At 43.9% G+C, this 17899-nt stretch overlaps 2 protein-coding genes across 16 annotated transcripts in view; one reads left to right on the top strand and one right to left on the bottom strand.

The window, feature by feature from the left end:
- Positions 1-1347: 1347 nt before the first annotated feature.
- Positions 1348-8814, bottom strand: pgm3 (phosphoglucomutase 3). Its single transcript, XM_021600641.2, has 13 exons — positions 8806-8814; positions 8102-8310; positions 7583-7767; positions 7054-7121; positions 6771-6904; positions 6348-6543; positions 5477-5634; positions 4897-4980; positions 4725-4823; positions 4512-4631; positions 2361-2483; positions 2043-2216; positions 1348-1890 (listed from the first exon to the last, which is right to left on the bottom strand). The coding sequence occupies exons 2-13, from the start codon at positions 8306-8308 to the stop codon at positions 1804-1806; spliced, it is 1635 nt and encodes a 544-aa protein (XP_021456316.1). The 5' UTR covers positions 8309-8310; positions 8806-8814; the 3' UTR covers positions 1348-1803.
- A 939-nt stretch (positions 8815-9753) lies between these two features.
- The window catches only part of LOC110522322 (clathrin coat assembly protein AP180), a 43067-nt gene continuing 34921 nt past the window's right edge, over positions 9754-17899 (top strand). For 14 of the 15 annotated variants that reach the window (XM_036975896.1, XM_036975900.1, XM_036975899.1 and 11 more), the window contains exons 1-2: positions 9754-10250; positions 10475-10644. In XM_036975896.1, coding sequence (XP_036831791.1) covers positions 10515-10644 — 130 coding nt within the window. In that variant the 5' untranslated portion in view covers positions 9754-10250; positions 10475-10514. Of the gene's footprint in view, positions 10251-10362; positions 10645-17899 lie in introns of all 15 variants that reach the window. The other variant, XM_036975897.1, reaches the window with a different exon arrangement.

A 17899-nucleotide genomic window follows, 5' to 3' on the forward strand; every position in this document is an offset into this window, starting at 1 on the left:
GAAGCACGGCAGGTCAGGGCTCTTTTAAAAGTGGGCAACAAGTGAGGGAGTACCAGGAGCTGCTCAACATCAAGATGGCCCTGGAGAATGAGATCACCACCTACAGGTGACATCACACCTTCCCCAATAGTCTAAACAGGCTTCTGCTCTTCTCGCGTCTTATCTCCTTCTTGAATAGACAGAAGTGGACCGGTGAAAGCAAATTCACAGTAGGAATCATCCATATTGCTTTCACCTATCCTGGGTTTGTCAGATCTGTGGAGGAGATTAAAAAGAGAAGACAAGGAAAGGCAGCAATGCATGTCTTTTGATATGGTTGTTCTTTTGATATGTTAGTAAGTGTACGTGTGTTTTGTCATTGCTTCTCTGTGGTTGTGTATTTGTCAGGGCGCTGATCGAGGGCAGGACACCAGTCTCAATACCATGGCACAGAGCATGTCTCTGGGTGGAGGAAGAGGGGGCATGGCCATCAGTGCTAGCATGAGTGCTTGCTCCGCCTCTGCCTCCGTTAGTGCCTCTGGGAACGGGTATGGTGCTGGGCAGAGTCCCCAGTAATGGACATAACGGAAACACCAAAGAGGTCCCTGTCGGGGCAGTGGAGGTGAAATCAACAGAGAGCTATGAGGAACAGTCAGTGGAGATGACTGAGCGGAAGACTCTTCTCATCAGGTAGAGCAAGCCTGGGTCATAACCTATGATCTATCGATAAAATATGAAATACCGGTCATCTTTTTTGTCATCTGAAAATATGCTAATTGTGTACATTTTTGTATACATTTGTATGTTTGTGTCACCCAGTATCATTTTCAAAACACTTTTGTCCTGGCCTTTTATCTCAGAACAGTTAAGACAGAAGACATGTGTGAGAGTGACAAACAGGAATGCACCATCTCCATCTCCGGAGCTGCTGACGACACAGACGAGGATTAGAATGTTAGACCAATAAATACCCTTTAGACCTAAGCCCTAGCTCTTCCACCCACAAATGTATTCTACACCAACCCCCTTGGATAATGGTCTTCAGGATCAGGACGCCTATTTGTCCTCTTCTGTGTGTCTCTGGCTGCACTAAACTCTCTGAGCCTCACACTGCCTTTATGTTAGCCTTTAACTTCCCTGTGTCTTAGAACCATCTCTCTATATAAGCAACAAAAAACACAAACAAAAAAAAGCAATTACCATATTTTCTCTTGATGTGGTCATTTCAGAGAGTATACCTGTATTTGGGTTATTCTGTTAAGTAATAAGGCAATTAAGTCTATGTACTAATGCATGCCATTTATTCCATGTAACTGGAGGGTTTTTGAGAGGATACGAACTAAAAAAAAATGTGCAGAACAAGTTTGATGTCAGTTTCACTTTCATATCTTTACTCTTGGTGTTGAACAATTACATAGCAGCACAGTCTTTCCAGTTGAGATCTGTTCATAGCAGTGCAGTTACTCAGATATGAACAGAAATGCTAAATTGATCTACAATAATAACCGGTAATGTAAACACTTATAATTACATGGGAATAGTACAAAACAAATACATTGACTGGATTAAGGTTGGGTAAGAAGGGGGATTACATTTGATTGAACCTTATTTAGCATATGCTCTCTTCACATTTACTGAAATCAATCACATTTTCCAGACTCATAGAAAAGTAGCAATAATACAGTATTAAATGCAGTATACCGTATAAAATGATTTGGCACCTGATAAAAAGGCTACAAAATGGGACTGGGTTCAGGAAGTGTGGTCCATCTTCAGGAGATTAATGGATTTTTCATTAGACTTAAATTGCATAGTGTGTGTGTTTTATAACGATTTAGGCTCCTCTCCTACTCCTCCAGCGAGGCGGTACACTGCCAGGCTAACTTCATGTGCCAGGGCATCGGCACTCTCCTGAAACACACAGAAACACATTACCATCACCACCATCAGACAGTGAGAGACAGAAAAAGAAAGTGCAAAGAAAGTTAAAGGCATAGAGAGTGAACATGGAAGGTGAATTGAGTGGCTCACTATCACTCCATGTCTCAGCCTCTCAGTCCCACCTGTGTGTCTGCCTCGGCGTACACTCGGACCACATCCTCTGTGCCAGAGGGACGGACAAAGGAGCGTGCCCGTCTGTACTTCTTCACCCGGCTGTCTATGGCCTCCTGCAGACCTGCTGGACTCACTGTTCTCCTCTCTGCATCTGTAGTGTCAATCACCCGCCGGTCTGCCACCTATAGGCCGCACAACAAAACTGCAACTGTGAGGCACTGGGATGAACTGTGTTAAAACATATGTACTAGTTTCCTTTTAATATACAGTCATTTATAGAAACATACGATGCAACTCCCTGAGTGCACACACGCACAAACACACACCTTGACTTTGAGCTGTCTGTTGGGCAGGTCTGTGTAGATGGCGTCCCATTGTTGTACTGTCATCCCTCTGATGGCTAACACAGCCTCAATCAGCAGCATGTCAGAGATAGCATCTCCCACAGTCTTACAGAGAGAGGGAGAGAAAAAAATGTAAGTAATGCACACAGAATTTGACCCTTCATTGCAATGACTGTGTGTAGTCCCTGAATTGCTAAAATGGTTGACTGTGGGTGTTTCGCAATATGCATATTACAGTGCTGTACACTCATGTGCCGAGTGCATTCTCAGAGGACATTCTCTTGAGTATGTTCTTGTGAGGACGAGAGTGTGGAGAATACATAAAACATTACATTTGAGAAGCACTCGCACTTCCCTTACTGTATTACCTCACACACCCCCCCCCCCCATTCACTGAACCTTCTTCCAGCCAGGACAATGGCACCAATAGATGAAACAAGATATACACAAAGCAAACATTTTACTTTATAACTATCAGCTAGCTATATGTCAATAGCAATAATCTAGCTAACCAGATAGTTTATTCGCGTGAAAAAATGTCAACAGTCAGACGTCTACAGCGGGTGGTCCCTAAAACACCGTGTGCTGAACGATCGGCAGACAAACGCTAGAGCCACATTCGGTACGATGTGTGTGAGCCGTAAGAACTGAAATTTCAGCCTGTTTTGGTGGTGGGATGGTGTTTTGGCCTGCCTGGTGACATCACCAGAAAATTTGTTAATGGACCAATAATAAAGGCAATTCCAAACCTCTCTGCCAATAGATGGGTTGGTTGTTTAGCAACAAGTGCGCAAATATGGGGCAAAAACAACGGGGTTGGCTTAGATTGTTGACAACATGTAAACTATATTTTGCCTCCAATGTTTATTGAATAAATTGCACATAAGCACTTGTTGTCTATGAAATACATTGTTACAGTTGTTGGTTAGCTAGCAAGTGAATTTTTTAAATATTAGTCAAAACACCTCAAAACAAATGGTAAAAAAGAAACAATCACAGTAAGGCACGTCATTGTTACCCAGAAATGATTTGATATTGAGATAAAAACAGCTGCATTGGACCTTTAACATAAAATACTGTAGTCAGGCAACATATGAGATGTGAATAGGCAACATATGAGATGTGAATAGGCAACATATGAGATGTGAATAGACAACATATGAGATGGGAATAGGCAACATATGAGATGGGAATAGGCAACATATGAGATGTGAATAGGCAACATATGAGATGTGAATAGGCAACATATGAGATGTGAATAGGCAACATATGAGATGTGAATAGGCAACATATGAGATGGGAATAGGCAACATATGAGATGTGAATAGGCAACATATGAGATGTGAATAGGCAACATATGAGATGTGAATAGGCAACATATGAGATGTGAATAGGCAACATATGAGATGTGAATAGGCAACATATGAGATGTGAATAGGCAACATATGAGATGTGAATAGGCAACATATGAGATGTGAATAGGCAACATATGAGATGTGAATAGGCAACATATGAGATGTGAATAGGCAACATATGAGATGTGAATAGACAACATATGAGATGGGAATAGGCAACATATGAGATGGGAATAGGCAACATATGAGATGTGAATAGGCAACATATGAGATGTGAATAGGCAACATATGAGATGTGAATAGGCAACATATGAGATGTGAATAGGCAACATATGAGATGGGAATAGGCAACATATGAGATGGGAATAGGCAACATATGAGATGTGAATAGGCAACATATGAGATGTGAATAGGCAACATATGAGATGTGAATAGGCAACATATGAGATGTGAATAGGCAACATATGAGATGTGAATAGGCAACATATGAGATGTGAATAGGCAACATTTCATTCTGAAGTCAGAGTTTATTTTCTCTTGCACCAGCCCAAATAATGTCCACCAGCGGTTGCGTTATACTTCTTAACAGACTTGCCTAGTTAAATAAAGGTTAAATGCTTAGAAATGTGCACAAGCGGATTACGCATCCAAGAAGTGCCCTCCGTGCTTTTATTTGGACTCCGACTGATGCATGCTCCAATTTCAGTGCTCGGACCACGGTACTGTAGTATGCATATTTAGAAACACCCTGTGTTGACCTGACAATGTGTGGCCATACCTGGTTGATGAGGTTGACCGTGTTCTGCAGTAGAAGTGCAGCTCTCCTCCTCTCGTCGTTGGTGTTGGAGTCCTGGGCTAGCTTCTGAATCTTCTCCTCTGCTGCTTTACTGAACAGAACCTGAGACAGGACCACAACATAACCATTGTCAGACGGGCGGCCATTGATTGCGTGCTTTCAGTGCGAGTGTGTATTTGTATGTGGCTTACTCACAGTCCCGTGGCCGTTAGCCTCAAAGTAAACACCAATGTCAAACTCCTGGGCTGCATGGTGAAGGTGTTTCACTCCTGTCTTGGTACACCTCACTATTACCTGGGAAGAGGGAGGAGAGGTCAGCACTGATCGCATGTGTGTGTTGGAAAGACTGAGGAGTGTGTGTCCACACCTTCATGGTATCTTCCAGGTATTGTGTAGAGCTGCCGTTAGCGTACGCTGTCTGCACCACGGCTATCTGCAGGTCAAGACCAGCCTGCACAAACCCAAACACACACAGGGGGAACACAGGTTAGTGTGTGCACACTTCTGAATGAGGATGGTACCAAGTCCGTGTGTGTTATGTAGGGGCGTGTTTAAGCATCATTCATCGTGGTTAACCCAGAACTAAAGTCTTGCGTAATTGGTCAGCTGCTCGATTAATTTCTGAGTCCATACATGTTAAGAGAAGCAATGAAGAAATGCTAAACGAGGAGCAGAACCGGAACGAGTAGCTCCACCCTCTGTCTTCGCAAGCGAATGTCACCTCCCCATCCAAATTTCAAAAGATGCTAACACCTGCGAAATTGTGATTTGTCCAAATAACCAGTGATGAAAAACCCAAGCCCCGGAACTATTGATGCTTGTTAGCTAACGGTGCTCATAGTATAGAGACAGATCGACGGTACCACTTATGTTTACTGCAGTCTGCCCACCAGAGATTAAAGCATCCAAGGTAAGTATAGCAAGTGTGTGAGTGTGTGTGCATATACTTGTGTGAGCAGTTCTTTGAGGTAGGTGCTGATGAGAGTGGCAATCTTGTCTCCATCTAGCAGATGGAATCTCCCTGCAGAGCCGCTGTAGTAATAAACTATACGATCAGCATCGCCATCATAGGAACAGCAACGCTCCCCAGCAGTCATCTCCACCCCTAGAGAGAGAGAGAGCGAGAGAGAGAGAGAGAGGAAAAAAGAGAGAAGAAGAAGGGTCAGAGCCATCCACTTCAGGAGTCTGGCTGTGGCCTACAGTATTTATTACATGTAACTCATTGAGATGTCTTCCCTCTGGTTGCCAAACATGGAAACTATAATATAACAATCCTGACTGTCCTGCGTTTCATAATGAGATATAGCAGGTCTGTTTATCAGTCACCTGTAGTCTGAGACACACTCGAGTCAAAGTTCGGTGTCGACCTCACGGTGCATTAGGACACACCAAGAGGTGAGCCCTACCTCAATAACAGCAGTCGCTGTGTAGCTCAGTTGGTAGAGCATGGAGCTTGCAAATACAGGGTTGTGGGTTGAATACCCACGGGGGACAGTTTGAGAAAAAATGATGAACATGTATGCACTTGCTAATGTAAGTCGCTCTGGATAAGAGCATCTGCTAAATGACTAACGTAAATAATCTTAAGTAGCTTCCTCTCCTTGTTCTTTCCCGATACAGATCTGAAATGTAAAATGACAGTTGCAAGTGGATATTCTCCATATAGCTTTCACTTGACTTACCCCATCTCTTCACAGCAATACAGATGCCGTGCAAATAAAATACAGAAAACTGGGCGAGGATGCTATTTGTGGCCTATTGAGAGGCACACATGGAGAGAAAAGAGACCAGGAGAGGTCTGCTGGACTGCAGTCGCACCTTTGGGAGCTCTCTGCTGTACTTTGACGTAGTCGGCTCCACACAGGTGGTTGAGTTTCCCGCTGGAGCCGTCGTTGAAGAGGGACAGCTGCAGCTCATTCTTCAGGTAGGTCTCCATCTCACACACCTTCAGAGCACCGATACCATTAGCGCCGTCCACCAGCAGGGCCTTCTGATCATCTGTACGGTTAGGCACCTGGAGAGAGGGGGCGGAATGGGTAACATTATTTTTCATGAACAATCATTTAACTGCTTGAAAATGTGTATACATGATTTATAAAATAATATACATGCTTATAACTGCTTACAAATGTGTGTATGTGATTATAAATGATAGAATACAAATGTTTTATTTATAGTCATGCTTATTAAATGGAGGTTATTATAGTGTTACAAACAGACAGAGAGGTGATGTAGTCTTACGTTCTTAGTGAGCTGGATGAAAGCCTGGGAAAGTTTCCGGTAGTAACCTTTGACAGTGGCTTCACCATAGCGACCCTGGGTATTCTGACAGCATACCATGTAGTGCAGCTGGGGTGTGGTCACCAAGCCATAGTCTGATAGACAGGGAAAGATACCAATCAGTGATTTACAAAAAAAATAAAAAAAATAACCAACAATCAATCACACACCAAGGTGTAGTCGAATAAGAATGACAGAAGGATTGACATAATAGACAGCTAAGGAAACCTAAGAGTTAACGCACCTTTACTGTGGCCTCCCAGGGCGTGGACTCCATCCAGTACTGCCTGTGATAGGCTGTCACTACTGGGCCTGAAGTAACACAACCAATCAGATTAAACGTCTAAGGAGATATCGAGTTGCCTGACGACTCAAACTGAATTCTTCCTCTGCTGTATGTTCGCTACATAGTTCAGTCGGAGAATTCCATCTTTGAAGTTGTTTGTGGTGACGTCAAAATGTTGTACAAAGCAAAGTCATCAGTGACTGGATCATATCTAACCAATGAAAGTATCAAAGCCAATGACATATTTTTAGACGCCGCTTTACCCACGTGTGTTCTGGCCCAACCCATTGGTTTCTGGGACCAATCAGAACGGTTGCATTAATTTGCATCACCCGGTGCCTCATGTGGAAAGAGTTTACCATTCCATTGGTCCTAAAGTTAAATCTCCACCCACCCAGGACACCGGGTGATGCAAAAGGAACTCACCCCGTTATATTGATATTCATGGTTATAGTTTAGTTTCTAGAGAATGCGAACACCCCAGTACCTGGTGTCTTTGCCCACGAACACGCTGGCCTCTTGGGCCATGCTGATGGCCTCTCTCTCTATGACGTCTTTCAGAGCGGTGAGGAGCTCCTCCTGCTCTGCGTTGGCCAGCTGGGTGGCATAGACCTCCCACGCAGGGGTCACCATCTCCCCCATGGGGTCCACCAGCTTCACCCCGTTATCCTCCTGGGGAGGGGGTGATATAGTGGATAGGAAGGGAGAGGTGGAGAGACGGAAAGAAGGGGTATGAGAGGATGAGAGGAATAGGTAAATGGAGGGTGAGGTAAATGGGGGGGAGAGAGAGAGGGAGAAACATGGATATTGTGTAATTCAGAAAAGCAATAGTTTACCTGAAACCAAATCAATACTAGACAACCTTCCTCTAATAATATCTGAAAATCGGCACTGAGAGCACACCAGAATAAAACACCAGAGACTATCAGTTAAAGAGAGACTCTGAAGCCACACAAACACAGTGAATGATTAATAGGCTACTGAATGCACTTCATGTTTTGTTCACCTCAGGGTTGTGTGACGCAGTGACCATGACTCCGATGGTGGCCTTAGTCTTCTTGGAGCGGAGTGTGGCCAGTAAACCCATTCGGAACATGACATGGTCTAACTGCTTAGAGTTGGTGCGGAACCCAGCAGTACCATACTGTAGGACCAACCCTACAGGTTTAGGGTGGACAGCAGACTTCTGGGATACTTCCTCAAACTGGGCCATTCCTGAAACACATAACAGGGAAACAAAGGGGATGTCCTTATAGTCTGAAGTTGGTTCCTCTCTTCAGCTCCTCTCCTTCATAACATGTAGTTTATAGTCGTCAAGGGGCTAAACATGTTAGGAACCCCAAAGAATCATCATGATCTGATATTCATTCTGAACACATTACAATAATAACGACGACAGCCATACACCTTTGTAAACACTATTACAATATTTGATCTGTCAATTTAATGAGGTTTCTGAGAAAACATGTTCATCATGCATTCGTCGTTAATCCACCATAAACCTATGCTCTACTAGGACATACTTTACGGGTCAAAGGTGTAACGTTGTCTGTGCTGAACATTGATGTCAACCAGCTAGCTACTGCAGAAACATGATTGAGCTCCTCTGACATACGTGCAGCGTAATTTACTTGTTAAACGATCAACAGAATACAGCCTATTAATTTCGAAATACTTACTAAACTGATAAATTGTTTTTCTTTCACTTACTTGCAGTTGTTGAAGAAGAAGCTACCAAGGAAGTGGAGTGAATGGAAAGCTTCCTGATTCTCCTGGCGACGTGGCTGCGGTTCAGGGTACGTCACGTGACCACGCCCTTCAACTGTGGTGCGCTGCTACTTGGAACGAACCCAATAATCTGAGCACATGAACTGGGCGGATTACACATTCTGTTTTGATGCATTAATTCAGTGGCCACCGTTTAGACGACGATTTCAAACAAGAACAATTAGTGGAACAATTAGTGGGTTTGTTTTTCCAATGTTTTTTTTCCCAAGACAAATAAATACGGTATATTTTTAATCATAGAGCCTCTAATAAAGTGCCTAGAATAAATGTGTATAATAAAATGCAGTTATTGTCTATCATATTATCTTGCTCTGTATAGCCTTTGCAACAAACGGCAGACAACGCTACTTTATTTATAAGGGGTCGAGGCAATACAATTATGCTAATTATATTGCTTTATAGGCTACAGTGTGCGGCAAAATGTCAACGACCAGGCAAGGCTACAGTAATAATGAGAGAGTAGTTTAATTGAGAGAGTAGCGTCATGAGGGCACCTGCCATTTGGAAAATATAGGCTAATCCCTGTGCGCAGTGTGTTCGAACCCGGTTTCTAATATTGTGCACCCTTGCAGCAGTGCACACTTGAAAATGAACACTGTAGGCCTACAGGAATACTCCCCTTTAGGAACGCACGACCGTGAGCGTGGTAGACTTGGGCGTGTGTCGGCTAATACCCTGACCTAACACTGACTGCACTGAGGGAAGAGAGGACAGAACGGCAGACAGATAGACACTCTAAATAAATAAATAAACGAACGAGTGAATTAAATACACAATTATTTCCAACATCTCCATCTTCATATAGTAGCTTATTCCGCGTCCTTGGATTGGTGCGCCGGTCAGTGTTGGCTACTGCCACAGGGGGGAAGAGGCGCAACTGCTGTAGACAAAGAGAGAAGGGCAACGCGCCTATCAGACATTCCTGATCAGAAAAAAAGATCCGGCAGGAATATTTTAACCCACGAGCCGACAAGGACACTGTGCGTCATTACTACAAAACGGTTATTTTGAAAGCTCTACATTCTACCCGTGCATTTACCTCCTCCGGTTTACCGTTTTGCGTGGGGAGTGGAAACACTTGACCGTCAATTCGATGTTCCTGCAAAACGGATAAGAGAATATTCTGTGGATTTCTGATGAAGTTTGGACATTTGGCCAAATCCATTCATTCCGAGGACAAGAAGCGCTGCGCGGTCGCAACGTTTTCGATCTCCTGGTTGATTCTTTGTTAGGCCTATTGCTTTATTGCTGTGGTGCAAGGAAATATATTCTATTGCCAGCGTAGTGTTACGTAAGAGTGGCGTTATCCAAGGTGCTGAACTGGACGTTATAACGGGACACAAGGCAAGGGAAGAGAGCAATCTTGCGTAAGTCTAACCATGTCAGAACACACATATAAACGTGACCTAATTATTTAATTTCAAATTATGTCTTTATTTATTTACTTGAGCTAATTTTGAAAATGTGTTACCCATTCAGAAGGTCACAGGCCTATCCGTGAGGGATTTGGAGAGGACCGCACTGCACTGGCATCGTTGATACCTGTATTCCTGTAGGAAGACCGCCTTTTCATATTCTTTTTTCTCATTAGTGAAATAAGTTCTTGAGGTGGTCGACTACACGGGGGGAAAATGTCGGGGCAGACGCTCACGGATCGTATTGCCGCTGCGCAGTACCAGTTGACGGGATCAGAGGTATCTCGCGCCGTCTGCAAAGCCACCACTCATGAGGTGATGGCGCCCAAGAAAAAGCACCTGGAATGTAAGAGCACTCCCATCCCCACCCTTTTCTGCATATATTGATATTTCGGGTCTTTAGGCCTACTCTCCAACTTGATTAGGATAAACATTTGTTTATTCAGAACCACATACTGTACTCACACACACACACACACACACACACACACACACACACACACACACACACACACACACACACACACACACACACACACAGAGAGAGAGAGGCAATATCAAGTGTAGAACACATGTCACTGTAAACTGCATCATTTGTATTAGATGTCTATTGACAATTTGTTTGACATTCATTAGAATGTCACTTTAGATGTTAGGCAAATCTTCAACCAATGCATTACATTTCTATGTTCCTGCCCAGCATGTGGGCAGAGTGATAACATTAATTGATGTTTCCATGGAGATGACCCCAATGGTGACCCCTAGTCATCTCACATGTGCAGCCCATAGTGATTGGAGAGAGAGGTGGTCATAATTCAAGACAGGCTGACACACACAGAGGCCGATAGTTATAATACACAATGCTCTTGTTCACTTGCCCTTGCACACTACCCCTCCCAAACTTCCCTTACCGGATCCTTATGGCAGGAACGCATGTCTTCAAGTCTTCACGGGCTGCAGTGTCTGCTAGTTTTGTTATTGATTAGCTAAAGAGCTCCCTTACTTGGTTTCACAGGTATAGCCTACACACTATGCCGTACATCAACTGACAATGCACGGGCAACAACTAGAAAACAGATATATTTAGCCCGACTATAGGTAGATAGGCCTTTACATCCAAGTTGTCTTATTAACCAGTAGACAATTTTTCCTGCATCACCACAGAATTGCAACTTCATACCAAACAGCTCTGTTTCTATAAAGACACAGGGTCTGCCTCATGACAAGACATTATTAATCACTGTCATTCGGCCTTGCAGCCTGAGTCAGACTAAACCAGTCATCCTCCGTTGCGTGGATGGGTGGTGTTCCACCTGGCTATGTGTGTGTGGTCAGGTGGCCGGCCTAGTCTTAGGCTAGGTCTAGCAGGACTCATGCCTTGTACTGTGTGATCCGCTCTCCACTGAATAATGCATTAATCAGCCAATGTCTGGCCTGCATTATTTACACAGCCAAAGGTGGCAATGCTAATGATAGAGTAGGCAGGAGACTGCTAGGGATTAGTTTAGCACAGCACAGACAGAGAGAGACAATTCACAGAATGGCTGTCAAGGGAAAGACCTGAGCTCTTTAGCCAACAAATTCTATTTTAATGTTTACTGTACATTGATAGGATTTTCATTTGATCACCCTGTTGCAGGAGAACTTTTCTGCAATATACTTCCTGATTTGTCCTTCTTTTGAAGATTGCTCATTAAGAAATGCTAGCGGCCATGACTGATGCCAAAAAACGAGAGTTGTCTTGGGAAGTGTGGTTTGATGTGGGTGTGTTATGTACACATATCGTACCTTGGCACCGTAGCAACAATATAGTCACTTCCTTAAAATAGTCACAATTAATCTAAGATAAATTAAGAAATCTTTAATTAATGTAGACGTTTTTGCAAAGGAAGTCTTAGTCATGCAATTGTACATAGCTAAGCTATTTGGTGCAGTATTTCCCAAGTGAAATTAGCATGAGGCCTCCCGAGTGGCACGGCAGTCAAAGGCATTACTACAGACCCGAGTTCGATCCCAGGCTGTGTTGCAGCCGGCCACGACTGTGAGACCCATGAGGCGGCACACAATGGGCCCAGTGTCGTCTGGGTTAGGGGAGGGTTTGGCCGGCCGGGATGTCCTTGTCCCATCGCGCTCTAGAGTCTCCTGTGGCGGCCGGGCGCATGCTCGCTGACTTCGGTCACCAGGGTGTTTCCTCCGACACATTGGTGTGGCTTGCTACCGGGTTAAGCGGACAGTGTGTCAAGAAGCAGTGCGTCTTGGCAGGGTCGTCTTTTGAAGAACGCACGGCTCTCGACCTTCGCCTCTCTGAGTCCGTATGGGAGTTGCAGTGATGAGACAAAACTGTAACTACCAATTGGTAGTTTATCAGTAGACAAAATCATTTGCTAGCTAGCTAATTCCAACTCTGTGTTTGTCAATTAAGCTATCAAGTAGTAGCTAGCAGGCACAATGAGCAGCCAGGCCACAATCAGCTTATTAAGTCACTGGCTAACGGCTTGGTGCCGCGTTTTTTTCACTACTTTATCACTATCTATTTCCAGAGTGTGTGTCTGTCTGTGTTTCATAGGGACTCATGTTACAAAACAGATCATGGGGACACATGAGGCTCGCAAAAGGGTTTTGGAATATTGACAAGTTGCAGTTAGGATACGTTAGGTTGCAGTTAGGATACGTGTTGGATAAGTGTTGGATAAGTGTTGTCTGATCGTCTCAATTGATTGACACAACGGGATGCCAAACGAACTATGGGAATTGGTTCCCCTTCACGCAATGTGATTAAGATTAATAATATCTAAGATGTTTACAGTCACGCCACACCATTACTGTGCCCATGTGACATGTCACTATAAAAAGTGATGAGGTGTGACATTTTCTTCACGATCACATTTATGTGTTTTACAATGCAAGATTGCTATTAATCTCATTTGGATTACTTTCTTACGATTCTTCTATGATTTGAGGAGGTGCCGCGAGTAGTTATATTATCTAATCTACTCCCTCTCTCTCGCTCTCATTATTGTGCCTGCCCATACTAGCTAACTTTTATTACTTTTTGTAGGGCATTTCTATCCTTATGTGTTAGCTTCGGGTCTATCCCGTTACCTAAGAAGTTAACTAGCTAGCTAAATTAGCCACGCATAGCTGTTGTTGGTGCTTGTTTTAATTTTTTATTATATTTTTACCCCTTTTTCTCCCCAAATTCGTGGTATCCAATTGGTAGTTACAGTCATGTCTCATCGCTGCAACTCCGGTATTGACTCGGGAGAGGCAAAGGTCGAGAGCCGTGCGTCCTCCGAAACACAACCCAACCAAGCCACACTGCTTCTTGACACAATGCCCACTTAACCCGGAACCAGCTGCACCAATGTGTCAGAGGAAACACTGTACACCTGGCGACTGAAGTCAGCTTGCACTGCGCTCGGCCTGCTACAGCAGTTTTAGTGCGCGATGGGACAACGACATCCCTGCCGGCCAAACCCTCCCCTAACCCGGATGACGCTGGGCCAATTGTGCGCCGCCCCATGGGTCTCCCGGTCGCGGACGGCTGCGACAGAGCCTGGACCCGAACCCAGAATCTCTAGTTGCACACCTTAAACCACTGCGCCATCCGGGAGGCTGTTGGTGCTTGTTGACCCATTGATCCAACATTACCACTCCCTCACTTGGAGTTTTGCTGTGATCACGGAGCTCAGCGGTGTTGTAGGCTACCGGTCCTCGCTTGACCAAGTCCACCAACGCCGAGACTGACAGTCCGTGCTTGACTCTGCCATTCAGATTTTTTGTATGTTTTTAATTTGTTTATTTATTTAACCCTTATTTAACTAGGCAAGTCAGTTAAGAACAAATTAGACGGTATGCATCCTAGACCGATGCCGAGGTAATCGAAGCATACACTGAGACACACTGAAACAAAAAGCTGTTTTTTGTTTCCTTTTTCTTGGGACACACTTCTCTTATGTTAAAATCCGTTCTTTGAACACTGATTCAGTGCTGTAAACATGATGTCATTCCACCCATGTCAACAGTGTGAAAAACAACTCCCAGCTTCAAATGAGCACACACATTGCGTTCTTTGCTTGGGATCTGAACATGCTGCACAGGGTAGCAGCTCTTGTACTTACTGTTAGAAATTCAAACCAAGAGCTATGAAATCTCGACTAGTGTGCTTTGGGGGCGGAGCCTCTGGATTTTCATCAGATGAGTCTGCCACACAGATCAATGATCATTCCAACTCTCCAGGTATAATAATGGGTCTCACTCCCCTCGTGATCCACTGCCCAATAAACGTCATCGCTCATCCTCGCCTGGGCACAAATCTCGATGCACGGAGATGCACAAGGAGATTAAGTCACTGGACAGTTGTATGGCAACCATTGAATCTGCCCTCAAGCACATTCTGACCAGGCTTCCCCCGGTGGTACCAAATCCAAACCCTACCTCTGAACGGAGCGTGGTTGTTGAATCGGATGACACTGGCGTACTGTCCAATCAATCAATCAATCAATCAATCAATCAAATGTATTTATAAAGCCCTTTTTACATTAGCCGATGTCACAATGTGCTATACAGAAACCCAGCCTAAAACCCCAAACAGATGTAGAAGCACAGTGGCTAGGAAAAACTCCCTAGAAAGGCAGGAACCTAGGAAGAAACCTAGAGAGGAACCAGGCTCTGAGGGGTGGTCAGTCCTCTTCTGGCTGTGCCGGGTTGAGATTATAATAGTAAATGGCCACGATGTTCAAACGGGGGGGGGTCAAATAATTATAATAATCACAGTGGTTGTAGAGGGTGCAACAGGTGCAACCTTCGGAGTAATTGTCAGCTTCCCACTCTTATGACACAGACTATGAGCGCTCTGATGATGCTATGTACCAGAGCTCTAGCATCATCATGTCCCATCATGTCCCATGGTCGACCAGAAATATTTGTGTCAATACTTTGCCCCTTGATAACCAGGACACTTCTGTATGTTGTAAAAGCGTTACATGGTCGCTGCCCATATCATTGCATAGTCATTGCCAAAAATACACGAGAGTTCAGGGGCCTTACTTTAACAAAGTTAACCATTTTCACTGTAGAGTCCAAAACATCTTTCAAGCTGTCAGGCATTCCCTTGGCAGCAAGAGCCTCTCGGTGGATGCTGCAGTGTACCCAAGTGGCGTAGGGAGCAAGGAGCAGCTGCTTGCACGCGTGTTACCACTCCGCTATGTCTCCCTGTCATGGCTTTTCCGCAATCAGTACAGATACCAACACATCTTGACCACCGAAGTCCATTTGATGTCACAAAGCTGTTCAGTTCAGTGCTGTTCAGTACTTATATCCTCTCAGTACTTATATCCTCTCCTGTTGTCCTGGTTTCCAGTACCACCCATAAAGTTATTTAACTAGGTGAGTCAGTTAAGAACAAATTCTTACTTACAATCACAGCTTACCAGGGAACAGTGTGTTAACTGCCTTGTTCAGGGGCAGAACATCAGATTTGTACCTTGTCAGCACAGGGATTTGATCCAGCAACCTTTCGGTTACTGGCCCAATGCTCAAACCATTAGACTACCTGCCGCCCGGAGGAAAGGCACTACTCCCAATATAAGTGAATCCCAAATCAATGTAGTTCTCATCATATTTACGCCTCTTCAATAGTTCAACATCCCTGTCTGTTGTTCAGTGCTTTCCTGGGTAAAAAGGGGGCAGTAGCTCTTCGGCTGCATCAGATTCACATGCTAGCTGGGCTAACAACATTATTTTGAATTACTGATGCTAGCATTGGATGTGCTCGTGGAAGCAGAACAACTTGTATCGTCGACAGTTGCAGGTGTAGTACTGCTGGTAGTAGCAGTACTACCAGTGGAGCTGATACGTGTCTCTATGGACGCAACCATTTATACATTTTTGAGCAAATGGAATAAGCAACAGCTACGTTTGGCTACATATTAACCGTTAGTGGAATTCCCACGAGAGAGTAACAGAATGTGATTGGATGGTAATTATTTGACTAGGCTACCTGCATGACATTGTGTTGTTATTTAGCTGAACACTAGATGGTTTAATTTTATTTTTGGCAGTGAAACAAGGCTACTGAGCCGTGAAAAGAAACTCACCCAAATGTATAGCCCCATTGGAAAATATAAATGGACTGTTTTTGAAAATGTGAAGGAAAAAAACGTTTTTTGTTGTTGTTTTTTTTAAAAATGTATTGAATTAAAATAAATGTGAATCACATTTTTATGTATGCAACCTTGGTTCTCTGAGTATAGTAACAGGTCGCCAAGCTTTCATGTCGTTCCTCCACCTCCATGGGGTTCGAGTGAAGTAATAGACAGTATGTCATGCCTTTTATAAGTGAAGTTATGTGGGGAAAGTAGGGGTGTGGCTTGACTGTAAACATCTTTGATATTAAGCATGTCAATCATATCGCGTGAAGGGGAAGTAGTTCCCCGTAGGTCGTTTGGAAACCCTCTACTCAGAGAACCAAGGTTACATCTGTAACCCAACGTGCTAGCACATGCGCAGATCAAATACACAGCTGGAACACCGATTGAAGGTGTTTACACGTCCTAGTAATTCAAAAGATTGCACTGAAAACAAGGTGTTTTATTCTGCATATGCTTCCTTTGATTTTGACCTCACGCCGATTTAGGATATTACTACTGCATAATGTGCCTACTGACATAATCAGTTTAATATCAAATTATTACTGTGAATGTAAACATACTCAATATGTCCCATTCATTTTCATTGCACTCAAATGTGCATGCCTATTGGCGTGAAAAAAGTAATGGGAAAAATGCCTATGGACGTCACACGTCATCTGCCCAAATCAAATCAACTTTTTATTTGTCACATGCGCTGAATACAACGTGTTTCACCTTACAGTGAAATGCTTACTTACTAGTCCATAACCAACAATGCAGTTATTTAAAAATGAATAAGAATAAGAAATTAAAGTAACAGGTAATTAAAGAGCAGCAGTAAAATAGAGCAGCAGCCGACGTTCCTCTGCACTGCCATGAGCAACTTTTGATTGGCTGCTGTCCGATTCAAACTGTAATCAGTTAAATGAAGAGTTGATGGGCTGCACACTTTTTCTCAATAGCATCATTTTTTATATTTGGGCTTGGGGAGGGTATCAAGTCAGTTCGAGTAAAAAGGCTCAAGTCCAAGTTAAGCGACCAGTCATTGGTGTTAAAGTCGAGTTACAAGTCATCATATTTGTGACTCGAGTCTGACTCGAGTCCAAGTCAAGTGACTCAAGTCCTCACCTCTGGGTGTTCCTTTTGTCCAGGTGGGAAAGGGCAGTGTGGAGTGCAATAGAGATTGCATCATCTGTGGATCTGTTATGGAGGTATGTAAAGTGGAGTGGGTCTATGGTTTCTGGGATAATAGTGTTGATGTGAGCCATTACCAGCCTTTCAAAGCACTTCATCAATCAATCAATCAATCAGCTGATGTCACAAAGTGCTGTACAGAAACCCAGCCTAAAACCCCAAACAGCAAGCAATGCAGGTATAGAAGCGCGGTGGTTTGGAAAAACTCCCTAGAAAAGCCGGGAGAGAGAGAGAGAGAGAGAGGAGTGGTCTGGAGACACTGTGGCCCCGGGCCGA

Source organism: Oncorhynchus mykiss, chromosome 4 (genome assembly GCF_013265735.2).
Source record: "Oncorhynchus mykiss isolate Arlee chromosome 4, USDA_OmykA_1.1, whole genome shotgun sequence".
Taxonomy (NCBI): domain Eukaryota; kingdom Metazoa; phylum Chordata; class Actinopteri; order Salmoniformes; family Salmonidae; genus Oncorhynchus; species Oncorhynchus mykiss.

What these genes read in the sequence shown, in the direction of transcription:
- pgm3 (XM_021600641.2), bottom strand. Translation starts at nt 8,308, where the DNA reads ATGGCCCAGTTTGAGGAAGTATCCCAGAAGTCTGCTGTCCACCCTAAA. An exon ending in CTGCGTCACACAACCCTGAG is followed by an intron (nt 7,768 to 8,101) that starts GTGAACAAAACA and finishes CCCCCTCCCCAG; the next exon opens with GAGGATAACGGGGTGAAGCT. An exon ending in AGGCTAACGGCCACGGGACT is followed by an intron (nt 4,632 to 4,724) that starts GTGAGTAAGCCA and finishes GTCCTGTCTCAG; the next exon opens with GTTCTGTTCAGTAAAGCAGC.